This window comes from Diadema antillarum, unplaced genomic scaffold (genome assembly GCF_040938485.1).
Source record: "Diadema antillarum isolate AM-2024a unplaced genomic scaffold, OU_Dant_1.0 scf00000008, whole genome shotgun sequence".
Lineage (NCBI taxonomy): Eukaryota > Metazoa > Echinodermata > Echinoidea > Diadematoida > Diadematidae > Diadema > Diadema antillarum.
The window spans coordinates 2162641-2186451 of record NW_027270897.1 but is presented as its reverse complement, the minus strand read 5'-3'; the positions used below and the strand labels follow the sequence as shown (position 1 = coordinate 2186451).

Sequence of the window (23811 nt, the reverse complement as noted above, 5' to 3'; positions counted from 1 at the left end):
CAATTAAAAGCAAACATAATATCCCTAATATTTCTTTCTGTTGTGAATACGTTGTCATGGGAAACAACATTAATGAAATCACGTCCATCTTTCAGTGAATGTCCATTGTTGTCTGAATTGTGTAACTGTGCTCTGAGAAAAATAACCCTGCAGTTTTAAAAATAGAGAAGAAATTCTGATCATAGTCGAACAATCACTCCAGCTCTCCAATGCATGCTGACAGTTTGTGTTTGTGAGGGCACAAAGTTCTGCAGAGTGGGCAGGGCAGCCAGTCTACTGCTCCAAAGCTTTCCCCTCTCCAGAGTTGGCGGTATCCGGTGGCGCCAGGACACCCGGAGGGTTGTTCTTGTTCATCTTGCTGGTGTGCTCCAGCAGAGAGAGGCAGACAAAGGCCCAGTTGTAGAGGTTCTGGGCCGGCAGAGACCCATGCTTGGCCACAGCACCATGGGGCACATCTACACCAAGATAAGATAAGCATACATGGTAAATGCTACTGTATATTTGTTTTTCTCATCATCATATTTTTGCACAACGTGGCTGCTGCAGGACAGAGAAAGCTGAATTTATCCTAATAGCATATCCTAAAAGTTTATCCTATTAAAGAGTCTATCCGAAAAGTCCTCTGTGGAAAGCAGATTATCAAGTAATGTTTACTATCCACTGATCATCATTTCTTGTCACAACATCATCCAAATGTCATACATTTGAAAGGCACTTAGATATCATATGACTAGTGAAATCAGAGTTGGAATGACTCTGTGTTGTTTCTTTTTTGGACATGTTAATTTCTATAATACACAAAGGGTGCATTTGAGCGCTCTCCGAAAGCGAACTGTACTGTACCGTACCCCCACCAGAGGAGTGCTCAAATGCTCCTAAAGTGTACCGTACTGTACTGAACCAAGCCAAAAGTGGACCACTTCCCGATGTGCTCCAAAAGGGTACCAAAAGTGTACCAAATGTTCACATGTGAGAATGCGAGTATCATGCACATACTGCACATCATAATGCTAGAGGTCATTCTCTTTGTTCGGGACATCTCAAAGTAGTTCAAGTGCACCAGGCGAATGACCCTTTTGCTACAAAATGCATGACCCCCTCTAAAAATAACCCATGTGGTATGCTTTCTTAACAGAGCACTCGAACCCTCCAAATCTGGCACATTTCAGTACAGTATGCTTTAGTTCAGTTCGTTTTAACTCGCTTTATTTAGAGCACTCAGACGAACCCAGAGTGTGCTCTTAAGAGTTGGGCCCTGGATTGTCATTGCAATTATGGGATTGCAAGTATTAAGTCTTGAAAGTAATGATGTACAATATAAATGTGATATAAAGCAGTTTCATTTTATGTACGTCTTCACTGTGTTGTATCTCATGTTGAAAGTGCTCTTGAGTCTTGTGAGGTTTCACTAGGGGCTCTTTGTAATGGTAATGAATTCAAGTGGAAAGCTTTCGAACATATTCAATATATAACACGGAGAGGAACTATAGGGTACTCATGACAGAGTAAGCTATGCTCACATTAAGCATGTATCATACGGAGGTGCATAATATAGCAAAAGAGCCATTTGATTCAAGTGATATAAAGGGGTTTCATTCTACATGTAGATAAGATTTTGTTGGGTTGTGTATCATGTTACAAGTGCTCTTGGGTCCAGTGAGGTTTCACTATAAAGTGTTCTCTGTTTAGTTATGTACATAAGTGTCATATTTTCGGACACTCATGGTTCCATAACTGCAAAAAGAGGAAGAAGAAAGGCCACTCTAATCCCATGTACTGAAAAATGATGCAGGCTTTGATAGCTTGTAGCAAACTGAGGACAGCCACGCTATAGTAGATAAAGTTTAGAGGTGCAAGTATGTTTACAGAACCCAAGATGGCATAGGTTAAGGCCAAGACATGCCCTAAAACTACTGTAATAGTTGCTCTTTTTGTGAGGGTTTAATTTTGGCAAATTAAACAATTTGATACCACTGCCCGCCCGAGGGATATCAAGTCCACGCTATGACCCGAGAGCATGCTGTGATGATCACAGCATGCAGTTGAGATCCTACTAAGGAACAATATCAACAATGACCCCAATAACAACTGTCCACTGTTTTGATCTGACAGAACTGATTTAAATAAGATTTTGATCCGTCAATTGCAATCATTCCAGTCAGTTCACATATCAGGCACTGCTAAAGATATTTGCAATGTGATTGCATTGGAGAAGGGTCACCTCTTGCATATTAAAATGAAAGCAAAGAGATTAACAGTACACGGACATGCATACTGTACATATCACACACAGGCCAAAAAAAAGACATTTCAGTACTATCAGGCAGATTGGATACTATGAGGCTGCAGACAATCTTATTATTTAATTCGTGCCCCAAATTTCAACTAATCAGAATTGAGGATTCATCAAGTGAGGTAGATAAAGTGGTCTATGCTGACAGTAAGCATGCATAAAAGGAGGTGCATGCAGAGCAAGGAAGGCATTTGAATTGATTTATGGTGTGTGACTAGAGTAGAAACCGATGAGTCTCTTTACCTTTAAGTCTTGATGAGATCATATCCACTATCCCGGCAATATTCTCAGCAGTGGGGTCAAATTCTTCAATCTTCTTGATCAAATCAGGACCAACAAACTAGGGAGAAAAAAACAAAAACAAAAACAAACCATTACGACCATCTGATTCCAGTATCTGATATACATGATAAGTGCAGACCGATTTTTTTTTTTTTTCATCAGTGACAAGGTACAAAGACACTGACACAGGAATGACTTATCTGACACAATCTATCTGTGGTCTAATAACATATAACTACAAGTGTAGTTTTGGTTGTTTTATTTGCTGGTGCTTTGTTTTGCCTTTTAGAGTGCTTTTCAGAAAATAGAAAATGAATGTTCCACTTCCTTTTAGAGTGCTGGAAGAAGATAGAAATTGAATGTCCCACTTCCTTTACTTCATGACTGAGATATGTTAGTACAGTATGGCAGGATGGCATCGAGGTCTGGGAAACCCTCATCCAAACTTACAACACAGATACATGTGTAAAAGAAAATTAATACAGTTGTCACTGATTGTATCTTGCAAGCATTTTCCCACTATATCCAAAAGTATCTCTTGCAGCATACAATGTAGATCCCAAAACAGTACAGCAACCAAAAAAAAAAAAAATGACAGTGATCTGTTATCGTCTCTGAATAACACTTCATAAATGGATCAACCAGTTGAATATAAAAGCAAGTGTGAAAGGCTTTCAAATAAGATTACAAATAGACACAATAGGCGTTTTCACATCAGCCCGAAAAAAATCCAAGCTCGAGATATTTTTTAACTTCCCAAGTCAGAAAAATAGCGCGCTATTTCGAAACATCGGGCTGATGTGAAAACGCCTACTGATTTCATCATTTGCACAAACATGTAAATACACTAATTTCACTCACATATATCTAAATATATACACAAATTGTGAGTCCCAGTCTTGAGAATAACGTGGATTTAATCTTGCTACTAATTTCATGGTTGCCTCATATAAACCTTGCGTGTTTGTAGCAAACGTGGCTTTGTCTTTCTTGGCATCTGCCAACCCCCCCCCCCCCCCCCCCCCCCCCCCCCCCATCTCACCACCATCACCCCACCCTACCTGTTTGCACATGTTCCAAGAGTCCAGCTCACCCTCCTCGTATTTCTCCCGGTAGAAGAGGGCGAGGACGGAGACCAGGATGTTGTGGATGACCTTGGGTGGGTCCTTGTAGCTCTTGAGCTCGGCGAAGGCCTGGGCGTTGAGCTTGCTGACCGTGTCCCGAAGGTCGGTCAGCATGATGCGGTCAAACATGATGTCGATGCGCGACTCCTCCGACCCCTTCTCAGCCTCTGCACGGATTACCAAAAACAAAGGTAAAACAACAGGTGATAATACAGTAATTGAGGACAGGTAGTATACAGAATCCTTGCATATAAAGGTCTTAATAAACCTACAAAGCTAGCTATACCTCAAGCAACTGCTTTTGTAATTTACTTCTTATTCTTGGTTGCATTATGTCTGAAATGTGATTTGGAGGCATCAGTTCATCTTTTGTAAATGTACACAAAACTTTCCCTTTTGAACTCTGCACACAATGTTTTTATATTTTTTTTTTTTTTTTGCTTCAAAATAAGAGTGAATTGTTGTACCTTCTTCCATGTGTATATCAGTCTTCATTGCCCCTAATGTATGCTTTTGGTCCTCAGGATGCCAAGCTTTGCTAGGAACTTCATACACTACTTATCTTTAGTAAAACAAGGAAAAGTAGAAATTACGCGGTGCGTAATATATGTCCCCGCCGGAAGTAGCATTTTGTAGCAAAATGTGCAATATAGGTAAAAAATCAAGGTCAAAGGTCAAAGAAGTCAAAGGTAAAAATTCTGTGTAAAAGTTTTGAAGCCCTCACCTAGTGCCATCACATAAAGCAAACGGAATCGAAATCGGGTTAGAAATGGCGAAGGAGTAGCATTTTATAGCCAATGTACAATGCAGGTCAAAAATCAAGGTCAAAGGTCAAAGAAGGCAAAGGTCAAAATTCTGTGTAAAGTTTTGAAGCCCTCACCTAGTGCCATCACATAAAGCAAACGGAATCGAAATCAGGTTAGAAATGGCGAAGCATAGGAGTAGCATTTTGTAGCCAATGTACAATACAGGTCAAAAATCAAGGTCAAAGGTCAAAGAAGGCAAAGGTCAAAATTCTGTGTAGAAGTTTTGAAGCCCTCACCTAGTGCCATCACATAAAGCAAACGGAATCGAAATCGGGTTAGAAATGGCGAAGGAGTAGCATTTTGTAGCAAAATGTACAATATAGGTCAAAAATCAAGGTCAAAGGTCAAAGAAGGCAAAGGTCAAAATTCTGTGTAGAAGTTTTGAAGCCCTCACCTAGTGCCATCACATAAAGCAAACGGAATCGAAATCGGGTTAGAAATGGCGAAGGAGTAGCATTTTGTAGCAAAATGTACAATGTAGGTCAAAAATCAAGGTCAAAGGTCAAAAATCAAGGTCAAAGGTCAAAATTCTGTGTAGAAGTTTTGAAGCCCTCACCTAGTGCCATCACATAAAGCAAACGGAATCGAAATCGGGTTAGAAATGGCGAAGGAGTAGCATTTTGTAGCAAAATGTACAATATAGGTCAAAAATCAAGGTCAAAGGTCAAAGAAGTCAAAGGTCAAATTTCTGTGTAGAAGTTTTGAAGCCCTCACCTAGTGCCATCATATAAAGCAAACGGAATCGAAATCGGGTTAGAAATGGCGAAGGAGTAGCATTTTGTAGCAAAATGTACAATATAGGTCAAAGGTCAAGGTCAAAGGTCACGACTGAAATTCTGTGTAGAAGTTTCAAAGCTCCCATGTAGTGCTATCATATAAAGCAAACAGAATCAAAATTGGCTCATAAATGACAGAGAAGTAGCAAATTGAAGATTTTGATCACACACGGACGCACACACGGACACACGGACACACGGACGGACGGACAGACGGACGGACGGACACACGGACACACACACGTACGGAGCCCGTTTCATAGTCCCCTGCTCGAACTCGTTCGGCGGGGACAATGAAATGTGTTTTTGTATCTAACAGGACAGTACACTGCACTTGACACTGACATATCAGCTACAAAGTAAACACAGTTTGATACTATGGCACCCACTGCCATTAAAAAGGATTGTTGATACCTATCTCATGCATTGATAACAAAATGAAAACAACTGAATACACAATGACATTTCTACTGAGGCAGTAGTGTTCTGCATTTTGGGGGCTTGAACACACAACCAACATGCTAGGCATTGCAACCCCTAGCAGTTAATCACTCGAAAATTATTGAAACATGCACTTACCCAAGACGATGTTCTTGTCTGCACCAGCCGACTCGTTGGACACCTCCTTGTGGGCTGCCTGCAGGAGCTTCAGCATGCGCTGCACCTCCTTGTTCTCATGGCCGGGCAGCTGCTTGAGGTCCCCGATGCTGAGGTCCACCAGGGCCACACAGCGGCCCTCTGTGTCCCTCAGGGGAAAGGCCAAATGCCGCTGACCGTAGGCGTCGGCCGTCACCGTCTCCGAGTTGTCCACGCACTTGAAGAGGTAGTCCCTGATGGGTTAGAGGCGGAATTAACATAAAAACTCAATAAAATGGTGAAATTTTAGTTGGTACATCTGCTCCTGAGTACCAGCACCTGCATCATAATCTTCATGATCTTGGGGGGTTTGCTGCTCAAGTGCACACTTTTTTCTTTGCAATAAACATCTGTAACTGTCTTGTTGTGCCAGGTCACATATGGCTCTGACAAACCAATGCCCTTACCTGAAGAGGTTCTCTTTTCGCTCTAGTCTGGGAGGGCGATCGTGGACGGTGATGGTTCCTTTTCGATCAGTGGTGATCATCTTTCTCAGAACAAAGTCATCAATCTACCGAGCAAAGGAGATCATTCAAACATTAGAGAGGGGCAGGTTACAAGAATAGACAATTAGGAAGGAGATAAGAGATCAATTTTACAACATCAACAACAAAATCACTTTTACAAGAAAAAGAGCAATGTTAGAGTATGACGCAACAATTTAACAATTGCTGTGAAAATAAGCTTTCAGAACATCCCAACAAGGTTTATATTTGTTTCATTTTTAGTTAGCACTGAACCATCATCATTCATTTACAAGAAACTTACTGCATAGCTATGATTAACTTTCATATCTTCTATCATTTAGCAGAGATAACTTGTTCTGTTTACTGCATGGCATGGACAGAATCACATGCTCATAGAAATGAGTGCTGTTGGTAGACTTGACTGTTAAAGAGGATATAATACCTGGCACACCATAATACTAATTGTTTGTTGTGGTAAACTGCCATGCAGAGAGGGCATTCCAGTCACATCAATGCACATACATAACTAAAATGAAATACCTCCTTGCAAAGAGGAGAATTGAGACTCTCCTACAATGCTATGAACTTGCCAACATGCTTTAATCAACTGCTGTGCACTCCATATTATTATAATTCACAAACACTATCTTTAATAGAAACAGACAGGAAAGACCCCATGAAGTATACATAATGCCATGAGCAATTCTCTTGTACAACTTTGCGCATGCCACTGATGTGCAGTTGTGATGTGCAATAGTGTCTCAGGTGAACAAACTCTAACGGCTTTTAAATGTTAGTGGGGTTCAAATAATTATTAACCCCTGCAAACCATACTTTATTACAACTGTAGAAACTGATTCATTCACGTGTATGAACATTCTAGAACACTTGTTACCCATCAAGTCCAGGATTCTATACTTTCTGTGGTTTGATGGTATATCTGTTTACTTCGTTTTGTTTTTTTGTTTTTTGTTTTTTTTAATAAAGTATTACTGGTATTTTACATGGCAGAAAAACAACTTTTCTTTCATTTGTGATCCATTTTGGTTACAGACCATTGTGTATTTCAGTTGAGGAATCATCAAAAGCCTTGTGATCACTAGATTTGTACATGTGATCCTTGAATTGGCAACAAACATTTTAGAAGATTGCAGATAACATTTCTGTCTCAGATTGGCAAAGCTTTGGAATTTTCTCCGATTCTGTGCATGTCTAAAGAATTCAACCAATTCAATCTAATTTTCACCCAATACAGCATGTTACTCAGTAAAATGCAGAGTTCCCACTTTGATGTGGACAGGAAGACGTTTCGTGCAGAAATATTATCCCAGGACTTGATGGTTTACAGTCTTTTCATAAAATGTTAGTAGCACATCATAATCCAATGATTTGTTGAGAGCATAAACATGACCAGGCATTTGTTTTGCCAAACACAGGACTTTGCTTATTTAGCATTTTCACATTGCAATGGTGACCGGGTGAGATTTCACATTTACTTGCAAAAATGGCTGCCTCGGAATTTAAAAGATCTACACTGGAAGTTATTTGATGACAAGGATCTGCTTCATCATTTTATAGAAAACAAACAATACACATCATTTTGTTTGGGCATTATGATTACCAACACTTGGTACCTTCGAAACAGTCCAAAACACATTTGGCTGTTGCCCCAGGCATGTTAGACTATTCCAAAAGAACCATGTGTGGGTAAGTCTCAATCATGAACTCCCTGATCATGTGTATTATTTGTAGACAAGTACATGTATTCCTGTTCCATCTTTGAGGCATGACAATGCATGAATGTGGCAAAGTTTGCAGATGTCTTGCAATGACCGCTCACACTGACCTTCTTGGATGACTCTTCCATGAAGAAAAATATGTTTTTCTTCGTCTGATTGAGCAGACGTGGCCTTCGCAATTCATATTCCTAAAAATCGCACCACCCCAGTGATTTACATAGCACATGCAGTGAGGGGACATTTAGTACCAACACAACAAAATACACAGATGCATTAACAGACAGACAAGAAGTGCATGTCACAAACACAAATAACAAATGAGTGAAAACAGGAGAGAAGAGAAACATATTGTGCAAAATGAGATTACTAGAAAAAGACAGAAAGCAACAGTTAAGTGTTGACATAAAGATATTAGTCTGAATAGTCACAGAAGAAAATCTTAACTGTTTTGCTTTATGTTGGATTTTTTTTTTGCATGTTTCTTTTTCATAGTTTTACTCATATCCCATGCAAGTATGCTTTTAAACAGTTTAAAAACCTATAACATGCATCACAGATCATCATGCGTATAATCTTATTCATATCCTCTCCTTCAATTCTGTGATTATTCCACAGCTTAATCCTGAACATTGTGGCAGGTGACTTGAGTGCAAAAAGCCTAGATGAGAATAAGTTCTCAAGAGAACATCCCATCTAAAGTGCAATTAATGATATAACTATCATGTCGGAAAGACTTTCAAAGGTGTCACTGAACAGCATTGTCCCCACAGTTTTAAACTTTCTTTTCTTCCCAAATACCAGCAGTTCTCTCCTGAACCTCCTCTTGTATCATTCGTTTTCCCCCTTACTTGTACACCCTGCATTTCTCTTTGCTGTTTTTACCTTTTTTCATTTCTCCTTTGTATACTTCTGGTTTTTGCACACAAATAAAGCAGACAAGTGAAAGCAACCCAAAGAAGAAAGGGGACAATGAAGCAGATCTCAGTATACTGCATCATCATACTGGGACAATGACAGAAATATCAAATATTTTTACTTTTTGTGTGACTGGCAATTAAACAAAATGTAATGTAAATCCATGCAGTACGACCACTAGTATGTCACAAAACAAGTGCTAGTATGCCACAATTGCTAAACATGACAGAATCATTGTTGCTTTGAAGGTGCAGAAAAAATTGAGAACAGGGAAGTGCTTCCAGTGCGTGCAAGAAATGAAGAAAACAGCTTACGTTGTTGTTTGAAAGGGGCTTAGAGGAAGCTGGAAGTATGGTGGGAAAATATTAAACAGACAAGTTGAAAATTCATAGGAAAGCTAACTGATTTGTTAGCACTCAATAGATAATGAAATGAAAATGACATGTTAGATGGAATTGTGCACTTATCCAGTTACCAGAATTTCAAAATAAAGAGAAAAGACTGAAACAAAAAAAAAGTTTGATGAATCAAGGAAAGCCATGATAGTGTGAAATACATTCAAGTTAATATAGAAAATCATTGCAGAAAAATTGACATGGTAGGATATGAAAGGTACCTTATCGTCAGGTTCAACCATGAAAACGTTGATTTCCAGCACATGCGGGCTTCTACGATGAATCCAGGACACGGCGCTCTCTGCGATGCGCAGCGTCTTGCGTCTGACGTCCACATACTGGTAAGCTGTGGCAAATGCTTTGGCCACACCCTGTTTCAAGTCATAAAAACAGATCACAGAAATTCTCACACCCCTGTTTACTATGCAATGAATTTTACAAAATTAGAAGTTGATTCAGTGTTGAAAAAAAGCACTGAGCAAAATATTTGATTTATTGGTATCACAATTACCTGTACATAGCTTAATTGCAGAGTTTCCCATTCTGAAAGCATAAACTAACCTGTGATGTATATTTATTATTCTTTTGAACTAATATTTACCTGCCTAATTTATACATCCTTTTTTTGATACTACAACACTTTTTTTTTTAAACTGGAGTTTTGTTATATGACAGGATGACACATTTCAGTTACAATGTAATCATTCATATATTGCCTGATGCAATGGGAGTGTTGAGGTCTCACCTGGAAAAAGCTGATTTCGTGCGTGATGAAGATGCTCTTGTCATGGGGGTCGTTGAGAGTGTCGATGCCCATCAAGCCAAACACCCTCTTCCGGAAGTCCTTAAGTGGGATGACGAGGAACGAACCCTGGCGGTCCTGCAAATGGATAAAGAGAACACACTTGTAAAGATATGGACATAATTTCACCCATGGGGATCACAAGTAACGTTTATTATAGATGATAACTACTTAATGACATTGATAACAATTATAGTAAATTTCAAGTAGTAGTGATTATTGATGTTGTTACTTCCTTTATTTTCATTACTGTTATCATTATCGCATACACGTTATGTACATAATGCAAACTATTACTACATCTCAGATAGCTGGATCATTCTCTTTGGAGCACGGTTTTCAGTTTATTTCCATTGAACTTGCTGACCTATAGGGATCTCTTTCATATCAAGACATACACAGGAATACATTTTTGATACAGTGACCACATAAATGATAATTGGGTCACGCTGCTATGTAGTTTGAATAGACTTTCTTTGTTTGTAATTCAAAAGTTTGAAAGGTTTTTATGAGTCAAGTTGCATATTATGTCAATCGTTCTTTAGATTTTTTATTTTTACCCCCTTGAGAGGTCTACACTTCTGCTCTCACAGCATAAACATCACATTTCTTTGTTGATGTATTAGAGTTGGGTATTCTGTATTGTTTCAAAGCCAGTTCTTCATTAGGCATCGCAGTTGAAATAGATGTAATTATGTTTGATACTACAAAGGTTAGATCTCCATCATTACAGACATTTCACACATTTTTAGATAAACAATTTGTGCACAGATATAAGAAGCTGATAAGCCAGTGAACCAAAACTTGATAGAATAAGAAAATTACTTATTTGGTGCAAATATTAATACAAAAGCAAGAATGAGTAAGCTTTCCTACTGTGATTTGCTATCTAAAAGTGCAGCTAAACAATGCTAAGATACAAACGTGTACTACTTTAAATATTGTACGACACAGTTGCACCATGAACCACCGAGTATGTCTTTCTTTGTAGTCTAACTACTGGTGAAACATGACTTCTCTGTGTACAATGCAAAAGAGATATCATCTTCTCAGAAGAGAAATGAGAACAGATGTGTGGATAGTGATGTGCTTACATACAGACAAAAGAACACGTAGGAGGGAAGTAGAAAATAATATAATTGTGCATAGTAAAGACTAAAATCAATACAATGAGTGCATTAATTCACAGGAGTATATTTTAAAGTGCTGAATTGGGTGCCATACAAAAGTACAAATAGTGAGTGATGACATGAATACACTAGTGACCGGTTATTACCACACTTGGTTGCCCAATGGAATGAGTTACATGATTGATATCCATCGCATATTGAATTACCACAACTCTCCATTACAGAAGAATAAACCTCACACTCTACAAACAACACAATATCAAACATGAACAACAGACAGTTTGAGCAACACGGGACGGAAACTGAAAAGATGTACTGACTATTTAAATGTATTCCAGGTGTCTAATATGACATCCGAGTTTAAAGTCAAATGATTCTAATGTTTCTAACTTTGTCATCACAATATTTCTCATTTGCTGCGTGTGCAAAGAGAGATGGATGATTCTAAAGCCAGGCTGACACTTGCACGACTTTTGGCCACGATTTTGTCGTGGCAAGTCGTGACCAAAATTTTGAACAATTCAAAATTCTCGTCCCGGCATGGCACGCAGGTCACGACGGGTCTACGCACACTTCACGCCAGTTTACGACTAGTTTGCGCACTGGCACAACTCGAGTCGTGACAATGCGTGCCACAGAATCGTGCAAGTGTCAGCCTGGCTTAATCCTACCTCAGCCAAAATCATGAGAGCTCTAATGCTACTGGGCATAGCAAATCCTGTATGTCAGCACTAAAATGCAATTCAAGAAATGTTTCAGTTTTCTTTGACAGAAAACAAAAATGAATAAAGATAAAAATCTTGCAAAGATATGTGAAATCCACACAACAGAGGTATTTCAGGGTTCCGAAAAGATGCCATTCCATTGACATTCAAAGTGTACTTTTAAGTCTTCTTTATACTTATGTTTTAAATTCATCCATGTTTTTTTGCTTGTTTTTTTTTAGTGTGTTTTTTTTTTAATCAGCAGCAACTGCACTTTGCATACTCAATTTGATGGCTAGCCACTTTGATCAAATTACTACATCACAGGCAACAAGCACCTCTTTGTTGACAGAATTTGTGTCTTTGACATAAAAAAAAAACAACACACGTCAAATGAGATCAGCCTTCTGATCAGCTCTTCTTTATAAGTAAATAATTAAAGGATCATTTGTATTTCTACAGCATCTACCGATTATGGGCTTTAGAATTCATTCTGTTTGACTTAAATTTTCTTGGAGAGGAAGGCAAGAAAATTCAGCTTGGGTTACAACTTAGTGTCCTTCCCTCATGTTTGTTAAAAATAGGTAATTGAATGGATGGCACTTTGCACTTGTCTACCAATGTTCTTACTCACAAAAATAGACCTAGACATGATTTAACTGAAAAAAAAACAACCCAGACATTTAGACCAATATGGATTGACAATGAAAAGACAGTTGCCTGTTGTATTGACTACCATGGATCAACGCAATACTGTGACAAAGCACTAACGCAACTTTACAATGAAATGAAATTTTAGTAATGTAAATGGTATATAAACATATGTGTAAAATGACAAAGAGTGAGGAAAAAAAATATTGACGAATATATTGTCATCTACATTAAAGGGAAGGCAAACCCAAAGAGCAATGTGGATTGAGTGAAAGCAGCAACATTAGCAGAACACATCAGTAAAACTAGTTTGAAGAAAATCGGACAATCGATGCAAAGTTATGAATTTTTAAAGTTTTGGTGTTGGAACCGCTGGATGAGGAGACTACTAGAGGTTATGATGTATGAGTGGACAATATAAAGAAAATATAAAGAAAATTCCACAAAAATTCATTTTTCATGAAAATTACAAATTCCACCACTTTGATACTGACATATGTTAAGGGTAGCAATTATTCCCTCTGCTTTCTGAAAGCAGTTAGTCAAGTGCTCTTTCATAATGCTAGAAAAGAGAATTTTTGTTGAATTTCCTTTATATTTTCTTTGTATTGTTGTCAACTCATACGTCATAACCTCTAGTAGTCTCCTCATCCAGCGGTTCCAACACCAAAACTTTAAGAATTCATAACTTTTGCATCGATTGTCCGATTTTCCTCAAACTTTCACTGATGTGTTCTGCTATTAACGTTGTTGCTTTCACTCAATCCACATTACTCTTTGGGTTTGCGTTCCCTGTAACATATAAACAAATATCAGTCTACCAGCTTAAGTTGGGCTATTATCAATGTGAAACACTACACAACAGGACAAATGTTGGCTGCAAGCCATGGATTTATTTAAAACGACCAAAGAAGTATATCTAGAGTGTTCAAACTTTAAGGTCACTGTGGCTCTATCTAATGCTTTTCAGATAATAATACCATTGCAAAGGGCCATGATGTATACAAAACAAGACCAAACAAAACACAAATTAAACAAGTTATTAACTCACTGGTATCAGCTCTAAGCCAAACATAATATCCAAGTAAGAAACTTGCATTTGCTTTGTTTTTAGTCTTGGTTAATTCAGTAGGACTTTGTCTTGCTTTGTTTGCTTTGGTTTTACTGTATTGTTTGGTTTTGATTTGTATACAGGCCCTCGGTAACAATGCGGTGAGTAACTGCAGACAGATGTGGGTTCTTGTGTCAAATCAGTAGTATCATACCCACACATCACAGCAAATCTCGGTCTCTGCTATCGGAATTCAAAACGAGTCACACCAACGATTCACTTACTCTGGCCGGATCATAATCATCTATGGATATCTTCTTGTATTTCTGAGCAGCGTGCAATAGAGTGCAAAATTGCAACAGTGATAACAAAAATGAAAAATGACCAAGGAAAAAAAAAACATAAAAAAGCAAAAGCAAAAGGCATTCTATCACGATTGTGATGCAGGCATACATATACTCGCATCACTTATCGAGCAGAAGAATGAACATACACCAAATAACAGAATAAATATTTCCAAAAAAATAAAAAATAAATAAAGAGGCAGTCTTGATGCACTGTGTACATCAGAAGACAAGATGATGGTAAGCTTTCACCTGACAGGCACAGTGCATAAAATGAACCCCACCAAGAGAGAGAGAGAGAGAGAGAAAAGAGAGCTATCGGACACAGACTGCATCAGACACTACGCGTGCAGGTGGATCGGCTTACCCTACGCCTCTGCTTTAAGGACTGGTTTTTTAGAGAGAGGATTTTGCGAGAAATCGTGACATGAGAAAAATGTCTTAGCATGCGAGAGGAATGCAACTCATGGGGTGGGGTGATAAAATGCAAGTAGGCTAGGGTTCAGAGAGCACTGGCATTTGAATGACCCAAAAAAAAAAAAATGAAAAAAAAACATGTATTGTAGTTTACAATACTGGAAACTACCATAGTTGAACTTGTGCAGCTGTCAGTATTGCAAAGTGGTGCCTTTCTAGTGGCGATAAATCTTGTTGCTATATATTGCAATGAGTCACAAGATGCTGGATTTGCTCCCAGAAATGAGACCACGGAAGATTCAAATCAAATTTGAGAGATAGGATAGATATAATGTCTACACCAATGGTCCACATGATGGAGATATTGACCATGTCTCAGACAGTGGTGGGTATGGATACAGCATTTAAATATGGGGAGACATGGCAAAATAGTATGATGTCAAACCATAAACTGATGATTGATGATTGTGCAATAATGCCAATACATGGTCCATTGCAAAAGAATTAATGACAGGTGTTCCATGATAAAAAAAAAAGAAGCCTACCTGTTTAAAAAAAAAAAATGATGATGATAAGGGTGGTAATCATAATAATAACAATAATAATAATTATAATAAAATAGTAACTTAAGTCCTGAAAAAATGGTAAAGATAGAATTATATGTTCAACAATGTTGCACAATGGAAAAATAAAAGTATTTCCATTCCAGCTTATCTTTTCAACCAACATTCATTCAGACATGTATCTCAATTATTGATATCTGACAGACATACCTCTTCACAAAAGGATCAATGTTACTGCATGGAGTTCTCAATGATAAACAATACATACATTTCACCACTGTTTCCTAATATGTTGGTGCAAAGCCCATAATAAAACCAGTGTGCACTCAAATGTTTGTGTTCCTGATTTGTACATGGGGAGTACAACTTTGATGACAAGTTGTAAGACAATCTGTTCCTCTATAAAATGTATTTAAAGTCCATAATGACATCAATGCATACAATAAACATTGTGATTGAATCATCATGATACTGTTAGTTTTCTCATTTTCAGGCTATTCAAATCAACAAAGCCATGATAAGTTATTAGATTGTCTCTCACAACAAGTTTGCTGAGAGTACGGCTTCTGCACAAAATCTTGTCACCATTAGCATCTTGGAAGTAATTTTCATCCACAAGTTGCTATACAGTACATACAGTATGCACACTTCAGGAACACAAAGTTTCTCGAGTCATTCCATAGGAAAGTTCCCATCACATTTCAAATCCCATCCAGCAAACACCTACATACCACATCCTACTACCATACACCCATGGTCCCCATAAAACATTTACAAAATATAAAAAATATATATCTGCAATAATCACACGTAACTGTAATTGCCATGGTAACAACCAGGGTGGTCCACAAGGGGTTTGAGCATGTTGTTGCCACATGCTAAAATTCTTGTGCAACAGTGCAACATTCTCAAAAGCCAACAACATGCCATGCAACATCCTCGAAAATTGGCAACATGCTCAAAATAATATGCAATCAAACATGTGAAAAACGTACTATGCAAATCTTGAGAAACATCAAACTACATTAATAGAAAATTTGTGTGCAAAACATGAGTCACAACATCAAACATAAGCATTCAATAGGAAATAAATTGTGAAATATTGCGCACGTTTGTGATGTGCACTCTGCATACATGGAATTTCCACAATATCCTCACATTCAGAGTTGGCAACATGCTCAAATTCCAAGTTGTGGACCACCCTGAACAACTGATATACAATGTGTGCTCAAAGGTGATCGGCAGTTAACCCAGCTGCTACTGTGGAAACTTGCTTATCTTGCAAATTCTAGCAAACCTCTTTCCCTGGTCACATTCGTACAACACCTCCCTTACACCACCACAAACGATTTATGGAGTAGATTCCAGGGCAATCCAACCTCCAACAACCCTACCAAAGGTATCATTAAGCCTCTTTTGCTATCTCTTTAAAGTCCAATCAGAGTTTGTCTGAAAATTGTATTTGAGATCAAAATAAATGACACTTGTGACAATCATGCATGAAAAATGCAACACGTTGGCAAGCAAGAAATATTAAAGAGGGGATCATACGTATATTCAATTTCTCTTGTAGCTTAATTTCTCAAGTAGTTGGAGTGCATTTTCAGCACATCTTCAAGTACAATTGTAAGCACTTTGGTCTAGGGGTTTCACAACAGCATTTTAGATTGGGTGTCAAGAAACTGTCATTTTAGGTTACATTGAATCAAGTGTACTTGAACCCCCGTTATATTGTCTTTCACATAATTGAAAGTACATTTCAAGAAATACTGAACTGCTGAAAAATGGTCACAAACTGCAATATTCTGAAGATCAGCACTGGGTTGGACAGCCCTGCTCCCTTTTCCATGTACATCTGCGCCCATGAGAATCTTAAAACCCAGTACTCACAACACACTAAACGATTCTTTCACACAATTTTGATAGTATGTGGCATTGTAATGAATATGGGCTCTTCAAATCCACTTTCAAGTCATGTATTGAAACATACCTTGAAGCAAACTATTGCTTTTTGCTCCTGGTTTCCGGGGCATCAATGACATAACTTGATGAGACATTCTCTTGGTAAGTGACACCTTCATCATCTTCCAAACATATGCCTGAATGACTTCAGTCTTGTTTGAATGATAAATCAATAATTTCTCAAATTCATCATCGGAGGTAAAATGCCTAGCTGGTGCTTTTCATTTGACTGTTAAGTCAACTACAGATTTTGTATTGTCATACAATTACATCAAAGTTCATGCTGCATTCTCATTGCAACACCTTAACAAATATGGGCAAAATTGGGTACTACACATGAGAAAATCCAGCATTTGCAAAAATATTCTTTAAAAATAGATGCTCAGAGATTTGTGAAATTTGGAAGCCGTATCAGGAATAAGAATGGCAATGATGAAGATGACATTACAAGTTACCCTATAACTGCATACAGAATGTCTATGCTATTTTAGAATAAATTATTTCAGTGCAGCACTGATTACCATACCAATACCAACAAATGGTGCAGAAGGACATACTGTATATTGTACAATCCAATCACCACCATCTCAATGTTTTCGACATCCCACAAACAAGATACGGTGCAGGCATAGGTACAGACTGTACTGTATTGTACACGTCTGCAGCTGTAAATAATCGCTCTCAGGGCATGTAAACAAACGACAACAACAACAACAAGAACAAAACCCCTCAAAAACAACTACAACAAAACCAAAGGCATATATATACAGTCTTATGATGGGGAGAGCAGAGATACACCATACTGTATATAATGAAGGATATATGACTGTTATTAACCCTGCACCAATCCAAGATATATACTACCTTTTCCTCCATCGCCAGTTTTAGAAAATTTGAATGAAAATTATGAACGATAAGTAATTTTTCTTTTCTTTTAAATCTGAATGACCATGATACATGTCAAGCACTTGCGTAATATGTGAGCAATTTTAAAAATGTTCCAAAAAAAAAGAGGAACAAAGAATAAATATAAGAGGAAGAAAATATGAGTTATGCAGATTGGCTACATGTCATGCTGAAGGAAAAGAGAATGTACATTATCTGAAAAAAATGATTTATAATAAAAATGAATAAATGAAAGAGGTACATGCATCAGACGATCCAGATGTTGAGGAGTGACAACAAAACAATGAAATGGCTTGGAGGACTAAACTACCCAACATTTAACAGAAAGAATGACAATTATGGCAACAATGGCACAAAAATGTTGGCATGCAGAAAACAAGACAGTTGATGAAATGATACTTGCAAGGTATTCACATGGCAAAAAGATCTCATTTGTATTCACATGTTTAAAATCCTCTATTGAGTCAAGAGGCATTCAGCCACTTTACAAGAGTCTTCATACAGACAGCAAGCCAGTAACAATGTTTCGTAAAACATCCTGCTGAAGATTTCATGGCATGTCAGGTAACATAAATATGTAGCTCTCAATATGTATGCATTTCATGTAAACTTAATTTATTCATGTAAACTGCATGCTGAATAGCATGCAGTTTGTTTAAATTAGTTATTCTTGTATAAAGTTGTTTTTATTGCACCTGACTGCAAATTGCCCGTCATTAAAGACCTAATAAAATGCTTGCAAAATGTTTTAATATGCAAAAGAAATGTAAAATATATGTCATGATTATCAATGTAAATATGTTGTCAGTGTCGTTCCGGTTTTTATCGCTTCTAGAAACTCCCCTAAATATCACATTTTTGGAGGACCCCGTTGCAGCTTTTGCGAAAAAGATAGTCACGTGACCAACACCCCTGAACCGATTGATGACGTATAAGCACGGAGTTGCGCTCAGTTAGCAGACGCCGCTCAGCACAAGCACTCAGATTACTAGCTTGGTACACGCGCGTACACGATAGCTAGCCCGGCCAGGCCCGGGCCCCGCGGGATGTGCACTCCCGGTCGACACATTGACTGTCGACATGTACGCATTACCACGTACATTATCACTAAGTTAGCTTGCACAGATACCTGGTACCTCGAGCATAATGTCTTCCCCTATATGGGTAAACTTCGACATTGATGATGATGATGAAGACTGCAGCTCTGACGACAGCGGAGAAGAAGAGGAGGCACATGAAGTTGAAGGGGAAGATGGGGAGGGAGAGGCAGCCGATGAACCAGAACGTTATCGTGGGGCTGCACCTTACCGATATGAACCAGCTGCATCTCCCCCGCTGCCAGTGCAAGAGCGTATGAACATGGCACCAATTAAGCCCGAGAATAGACCTCACGGAAACGATCGCCTGGGAAATACAGAGTGGTATGTCTGGTATGCCCCCATATAGTTTAACGTTAGAAAGGATATACTGTATTCTACATGATTGACATTGTAAGTTGTAACTGTCTAGTAAGTAGATTAGAAGAACAGGCCCAGCTCGCTCACAAAGTGAGCGGCTACTCCGGCCGCAGCAAGCAAGCGGGAGCGTCCCGGCCGTGGCCTGGCCCGTCGACCGGCGCTTACAAGTTAAACTACCAGTAGTGGTCTAGTACTAGATCTAGTAGCAGTCTACTAGTAGTTATAGTAGTCTACTAGTAGTAGTAGTCTACTAGTACTACTACTAGTAGTAGTACTATTACCACTACGGCACTAGGTCTAGTAGACTAGTAAGTAGTAATAGCAGAATCTTTGGTAGTAGTACAGAGGCTACACTCTAACGCCTAACGGTTAGGGGGATATGTTGTTACAGGGTGGGTCGTGGCTCAAAAAAAAAAAAAAAAGGCCTAACCAGTTTCCCATAGTCAGTTTCTGCAATATTTGTTATCAGTAATTTAGATGCGTCATTTTCTAAGAAAAACGATACCAAGAATGATCGTCAATTTTGGCCGAGTAGTTTTTGTTTTATGCTAAAAATCATACTGTGGAAGGAAGCCCAAACGCCGTACTTATTTACCGATGAATGCCACGGTGGGGCTGGATTCACGAGTAGGTCTAGGCCTATAAAGCAGGCAAGTCGCCGTAGTATTAGTACAGACACGCAGTGTTGGTGGGGCTATCGTGAAATAGGCCCCACCGCAGTGCGCGTGCACCGTACCCGTGCGTTTATAGCAAGCAAGGGTAGGTCCTCCTAGGGTTTAGGGGGCATTAGGTAGGGTTGTATTTATGGTTAAATTGGCCGTTAAATTAGTCGAGGGCCATATTATGAAGTCATTTTCGCCGCATTCACGAGTATTCACTGTGGAAGGCAGCCCCACCGCCGTGCTTACCTACCGAGATGAACGCCACACGGTGGGGCTGAAACAGGCGAGTCGCCGTAGTATTACTATTAGTACAGACACGCAGTGGTGGGGCCTATTTCACGAGTTTGCCGAAAATAATGGATATCCAAGCGTACCACAGTTGTAATCTGTATTATTGGCAGTATTAAATCCGATACAGTTCATTAAATATTCTTTTGTCTAAAGGCTTAGCCAATGACAATAGTGCAGCGCAGCACCTGCTATGCGCTCGCTAGCTCGCTCCCCCGCCAGCGCTAGCATCTTAGCGATAGCCAGTGCAGCCGCCGGCCGGCTGTCGCTGCGCTGCGCTAGCATGGCCTTGCCAGCTCGCTGGCTACGGCTAGACTGGTCGTGAACGACTCCGTTCTTAGACGTCATCACAATTTAGAAGTGATAGTGCGCCGCATGCGGTGAAAGTATAGCAAGTTTTCCAAAACCGAGGAAATTGCATCCATTATGTTAACAAATATAGAACAAAATTCAGAACAGTAAAAAACCCCGCACAACCATAGAATTACTTAGAATTTAACATTTAATATTATTACATCATTGAGAAAAAAATGCCTAAACCATTTTATTAGGTCTTTAATGTATTAAATAAACACCAGTCATTCAGTTTGAGTGGTAGCCTTGATAAATGACAATGAATAATCTGCATTTATTTATGATGACAAAGGCAATTAGTTAATCAGTAGCATGCAGTTTGACAATACAATAATGTAATGTGAACGAAACAGAAATCTCCCCAAAGTCCCTTATTAAATCCTTTCAAGGACTATTAAGCCACTCAGAGGAATGACATGTATTCTTTATCAAGCATAACTCCACTAGCAAACACCTCTGGACTATAACTTGCTACAATTATTATATCCTCTCAGAAAAGGGATAACAGAAACATGATTTTAGTTGGCTTTTTGGGGAAAAGAAAAATATTTTCATTAGCACCACCAACTTCATTTTCAATACATGTTTATGAATACTGATGAGATCTTTTTCCCATGTGAATATAGTCTTAAGATGCATGCCAAGTAGTTGAAGAGAAAGAGAGGATGCTTGAGTAAGAAAAGGACAAGGAGGTAATTAATAATTGTGCATCCGAGCAAATTTTCCTGACATGCCATTGTCACAGTTTACCTCCTCCAAGCATGACGGTTGAAAGTCTTCCTTTTCCCATTTCTGGATAAACGTTTGGGTGAATCACAGATCAAGTTTTGCTTACACTTACTTATGAATAGTAAAAATATAATCAATAATCAATAATAAAAAATAAAAGGAATCAAAAGCAACAATCACATTCTGAATCTTGTAAATAAAATTGCCCCTGGTAATCATTTCAGCTGAATGAATCTAAATGTTAAGCAATGGGCCTTATAGCCAGACTGCATTAATACAAACGCTGCGTAAGAACAAATATGAAAGTAGTGTGCATAAGCCAAGGAATTTACTTGACTGTGTGTAGTTGCTCTTTTTTATGAAGTAATGGTGGCAAGAAAACTTATGTGAGGTGTGCCTTTCACTGAGACTGTAACAAATGATGCTTACCACTAGATTATTAAATACAGCATGACTTTACTTTGAATGACAATTGTATTGAAAAATATAAAAAAACCTTCTCTGCTAAAAGGTAAAATGTCAATGTTTTTGGTAGCATGGAGAATTATGTGAATATTATGTGATGATAATCAGAGCATGGTAGGTTTCAAAGTACAAAAGCTGGCATCTCTGATTATTTATGTACTGATGCATGCTTTTATGCACAGTGTGTTACCTACTAGTACAAATATGTAAATACACAATGCCGTCTTTATCACAGGAAAAACATCAAATGAATGGTAACTACACATACAAATGATATATATTGTACAGTGTAGTGATTAGATTAAATGGAATATCAAGAGATGTTTTTAAAAAATTATTTTCTACAATGTAGAAGAAGAATTTTGTATAATGCACTCTTCTTCATTTTGGTCTATAATGGTATACACTGATTGTGATTTTTCATATTTCATACAAATGTAAACCACATACAGGAGCATGGTAGTTTTGTGCATAATTCTATCTGGTTTACACCATACTCACTTCATCTGCTCTTTCTGGGTTCCAGAACATGATGTTACCATGGTTCTGTACACGGGGCACATGAATCGGCTTCCCACTGTCTATGGACGCAAAACTGTGAAGAAAAGAAGGGGAAGATTTATTAGCAGTCAATCAATTGTCAGGGAATTGGCAGGGTTTGATATAAGTCAGCAATGAAATTGTCAGGGTGGGGGAGGAAAGAAGTAGCATGAAGAGCAATAACGAATGGATCATCTTGATGTGACAGCATACAATGGTGCTTTATATTATCCACACATTCACCACTCAATGCTGAACATTTGAGCTGAATACTGTAAAGGTGGAAATTTTCATGGTGTTGAAATTTTCGCGCATTTCACGTAACCAGAAACTAGCGTGAAAATAAAGGCACACAAATATTTTGCTTGCCATATGTTCCTGTACTTGATGTCTTGATTCCGTGGAATTAAAAACATGCGAAACTCCTCTTGCCCGTCCTAAAGCGAAAAACTAATCACTTTTACAGTAGCTAAGAAGAAAATTATGTAATGAACAAAATAATCCAACTCTGATTTTGATGTGTACAATGAAAATTTATTCCATGCAAAGACATTTCTGTTTATTTTCATAGGAGTAAAGGGTCAAGCATGCACTGCACCAACATTGAAGCAAACATCAATAGTAAACCTGGGTCTGCCATCAATATAAATCAACATTACCTGATTCCTTTCATGTCTCTGAAGAGAACTTTGTTCAGCATGAAGCCAGCGTCATCGGGCGTGGCAGCCACATACCGCAGGCAGGTGGGGCCGCGGGTCAGGTTGATGTCGTTGCGCTCCAGGAGGGCGATGTTGGCACTGATGCGCTTCCCACGCCCATGCTGGTCTGCATCCTGTGTATAGTAAGTACATTGGTTGTATTAATACCAAAATCCGATGTAGAGTGATACTGCATTTCTTTGTTGGAAGATGGAATATGTACTGTATATGCCATATACTTTGCAGGTCTTTTATTTTCGCAAATTTTGCAATTTGGGTGCCATTCCCTAATTTGATAGCACGCAAGAAAAAATATTAATCCTGATCTTGAAATGAACACATTGCGCACACATACATATACTGGTACGCAGTATGTTACAGTGTACATGAACAGAGTGTGTGATAATACGATAAGTCAGGTTTGCAAGTCTTGGTACGCCTACTGTTTGAATGGATGCACGCACTTCCCGATTTATCCGATCACGGCTGTGCTCCCTGATCATGAATTCAACCATTCATGATATTATCGGGAAATCCTGATTCGATACTGAGTATTCAGCAGTATTGTCATCAGTAATACAATTAAGATCACACTCTTTCAATACTGGGGGGGTGGGGGAATTTGTCAACAGGAAAAAATTTGTATACAAACCTT

General features: G+C 38.5%; 1 protein-coding gene across 1 annotated transcript in view; it reads right to left on the bottom strand.

Moving 5' to 3' along the window:
- Positions 1-273: 273 nt before the first annotated feature.
- Positions 274-23811, bottom strand: part of LOC139718497 (EF-hand calcium-binding domain-containing protein 5-like) — a 38848-nt gene continuing 15310 nt past the window's right edge. Inside the window, exons 13-23 of the mRNA XM_071629974.1 lie at positions 23118-23290; positions 22420-22513; positions 21475-21516; positions 14056-14097; positions 10179-10313; positions 9655-9804; positions 6325-6428; positions 5861-6111; positions 3637-3866; positions 2537-2633; positions 274-455 (exon numbers count right to left, since the gene is read on the bottom strand). Of these exons, the coding sequence (XP_071486075.1) occupies positions 274-455; positions 2537-2633; positions 3637-3866; positions 5861-6111; positions 6325-6428; positions 9655-9804; positions 10179-10313; positions 14056-14097; positions 21475-21516; positions 22420-22513; positions 23118-23290 (1500 nt within the window). The remainder of the gene's footprint in view (positions 456-2536; positions 2634-3636; positions 3867-5860; positions 6112-6324; positions 6429-9654; positions 9805-10178; positions 10314-14055; positions 14098-21474; positions 21517-22419; positions 22514-23117; positions 23291-23811) is intronic.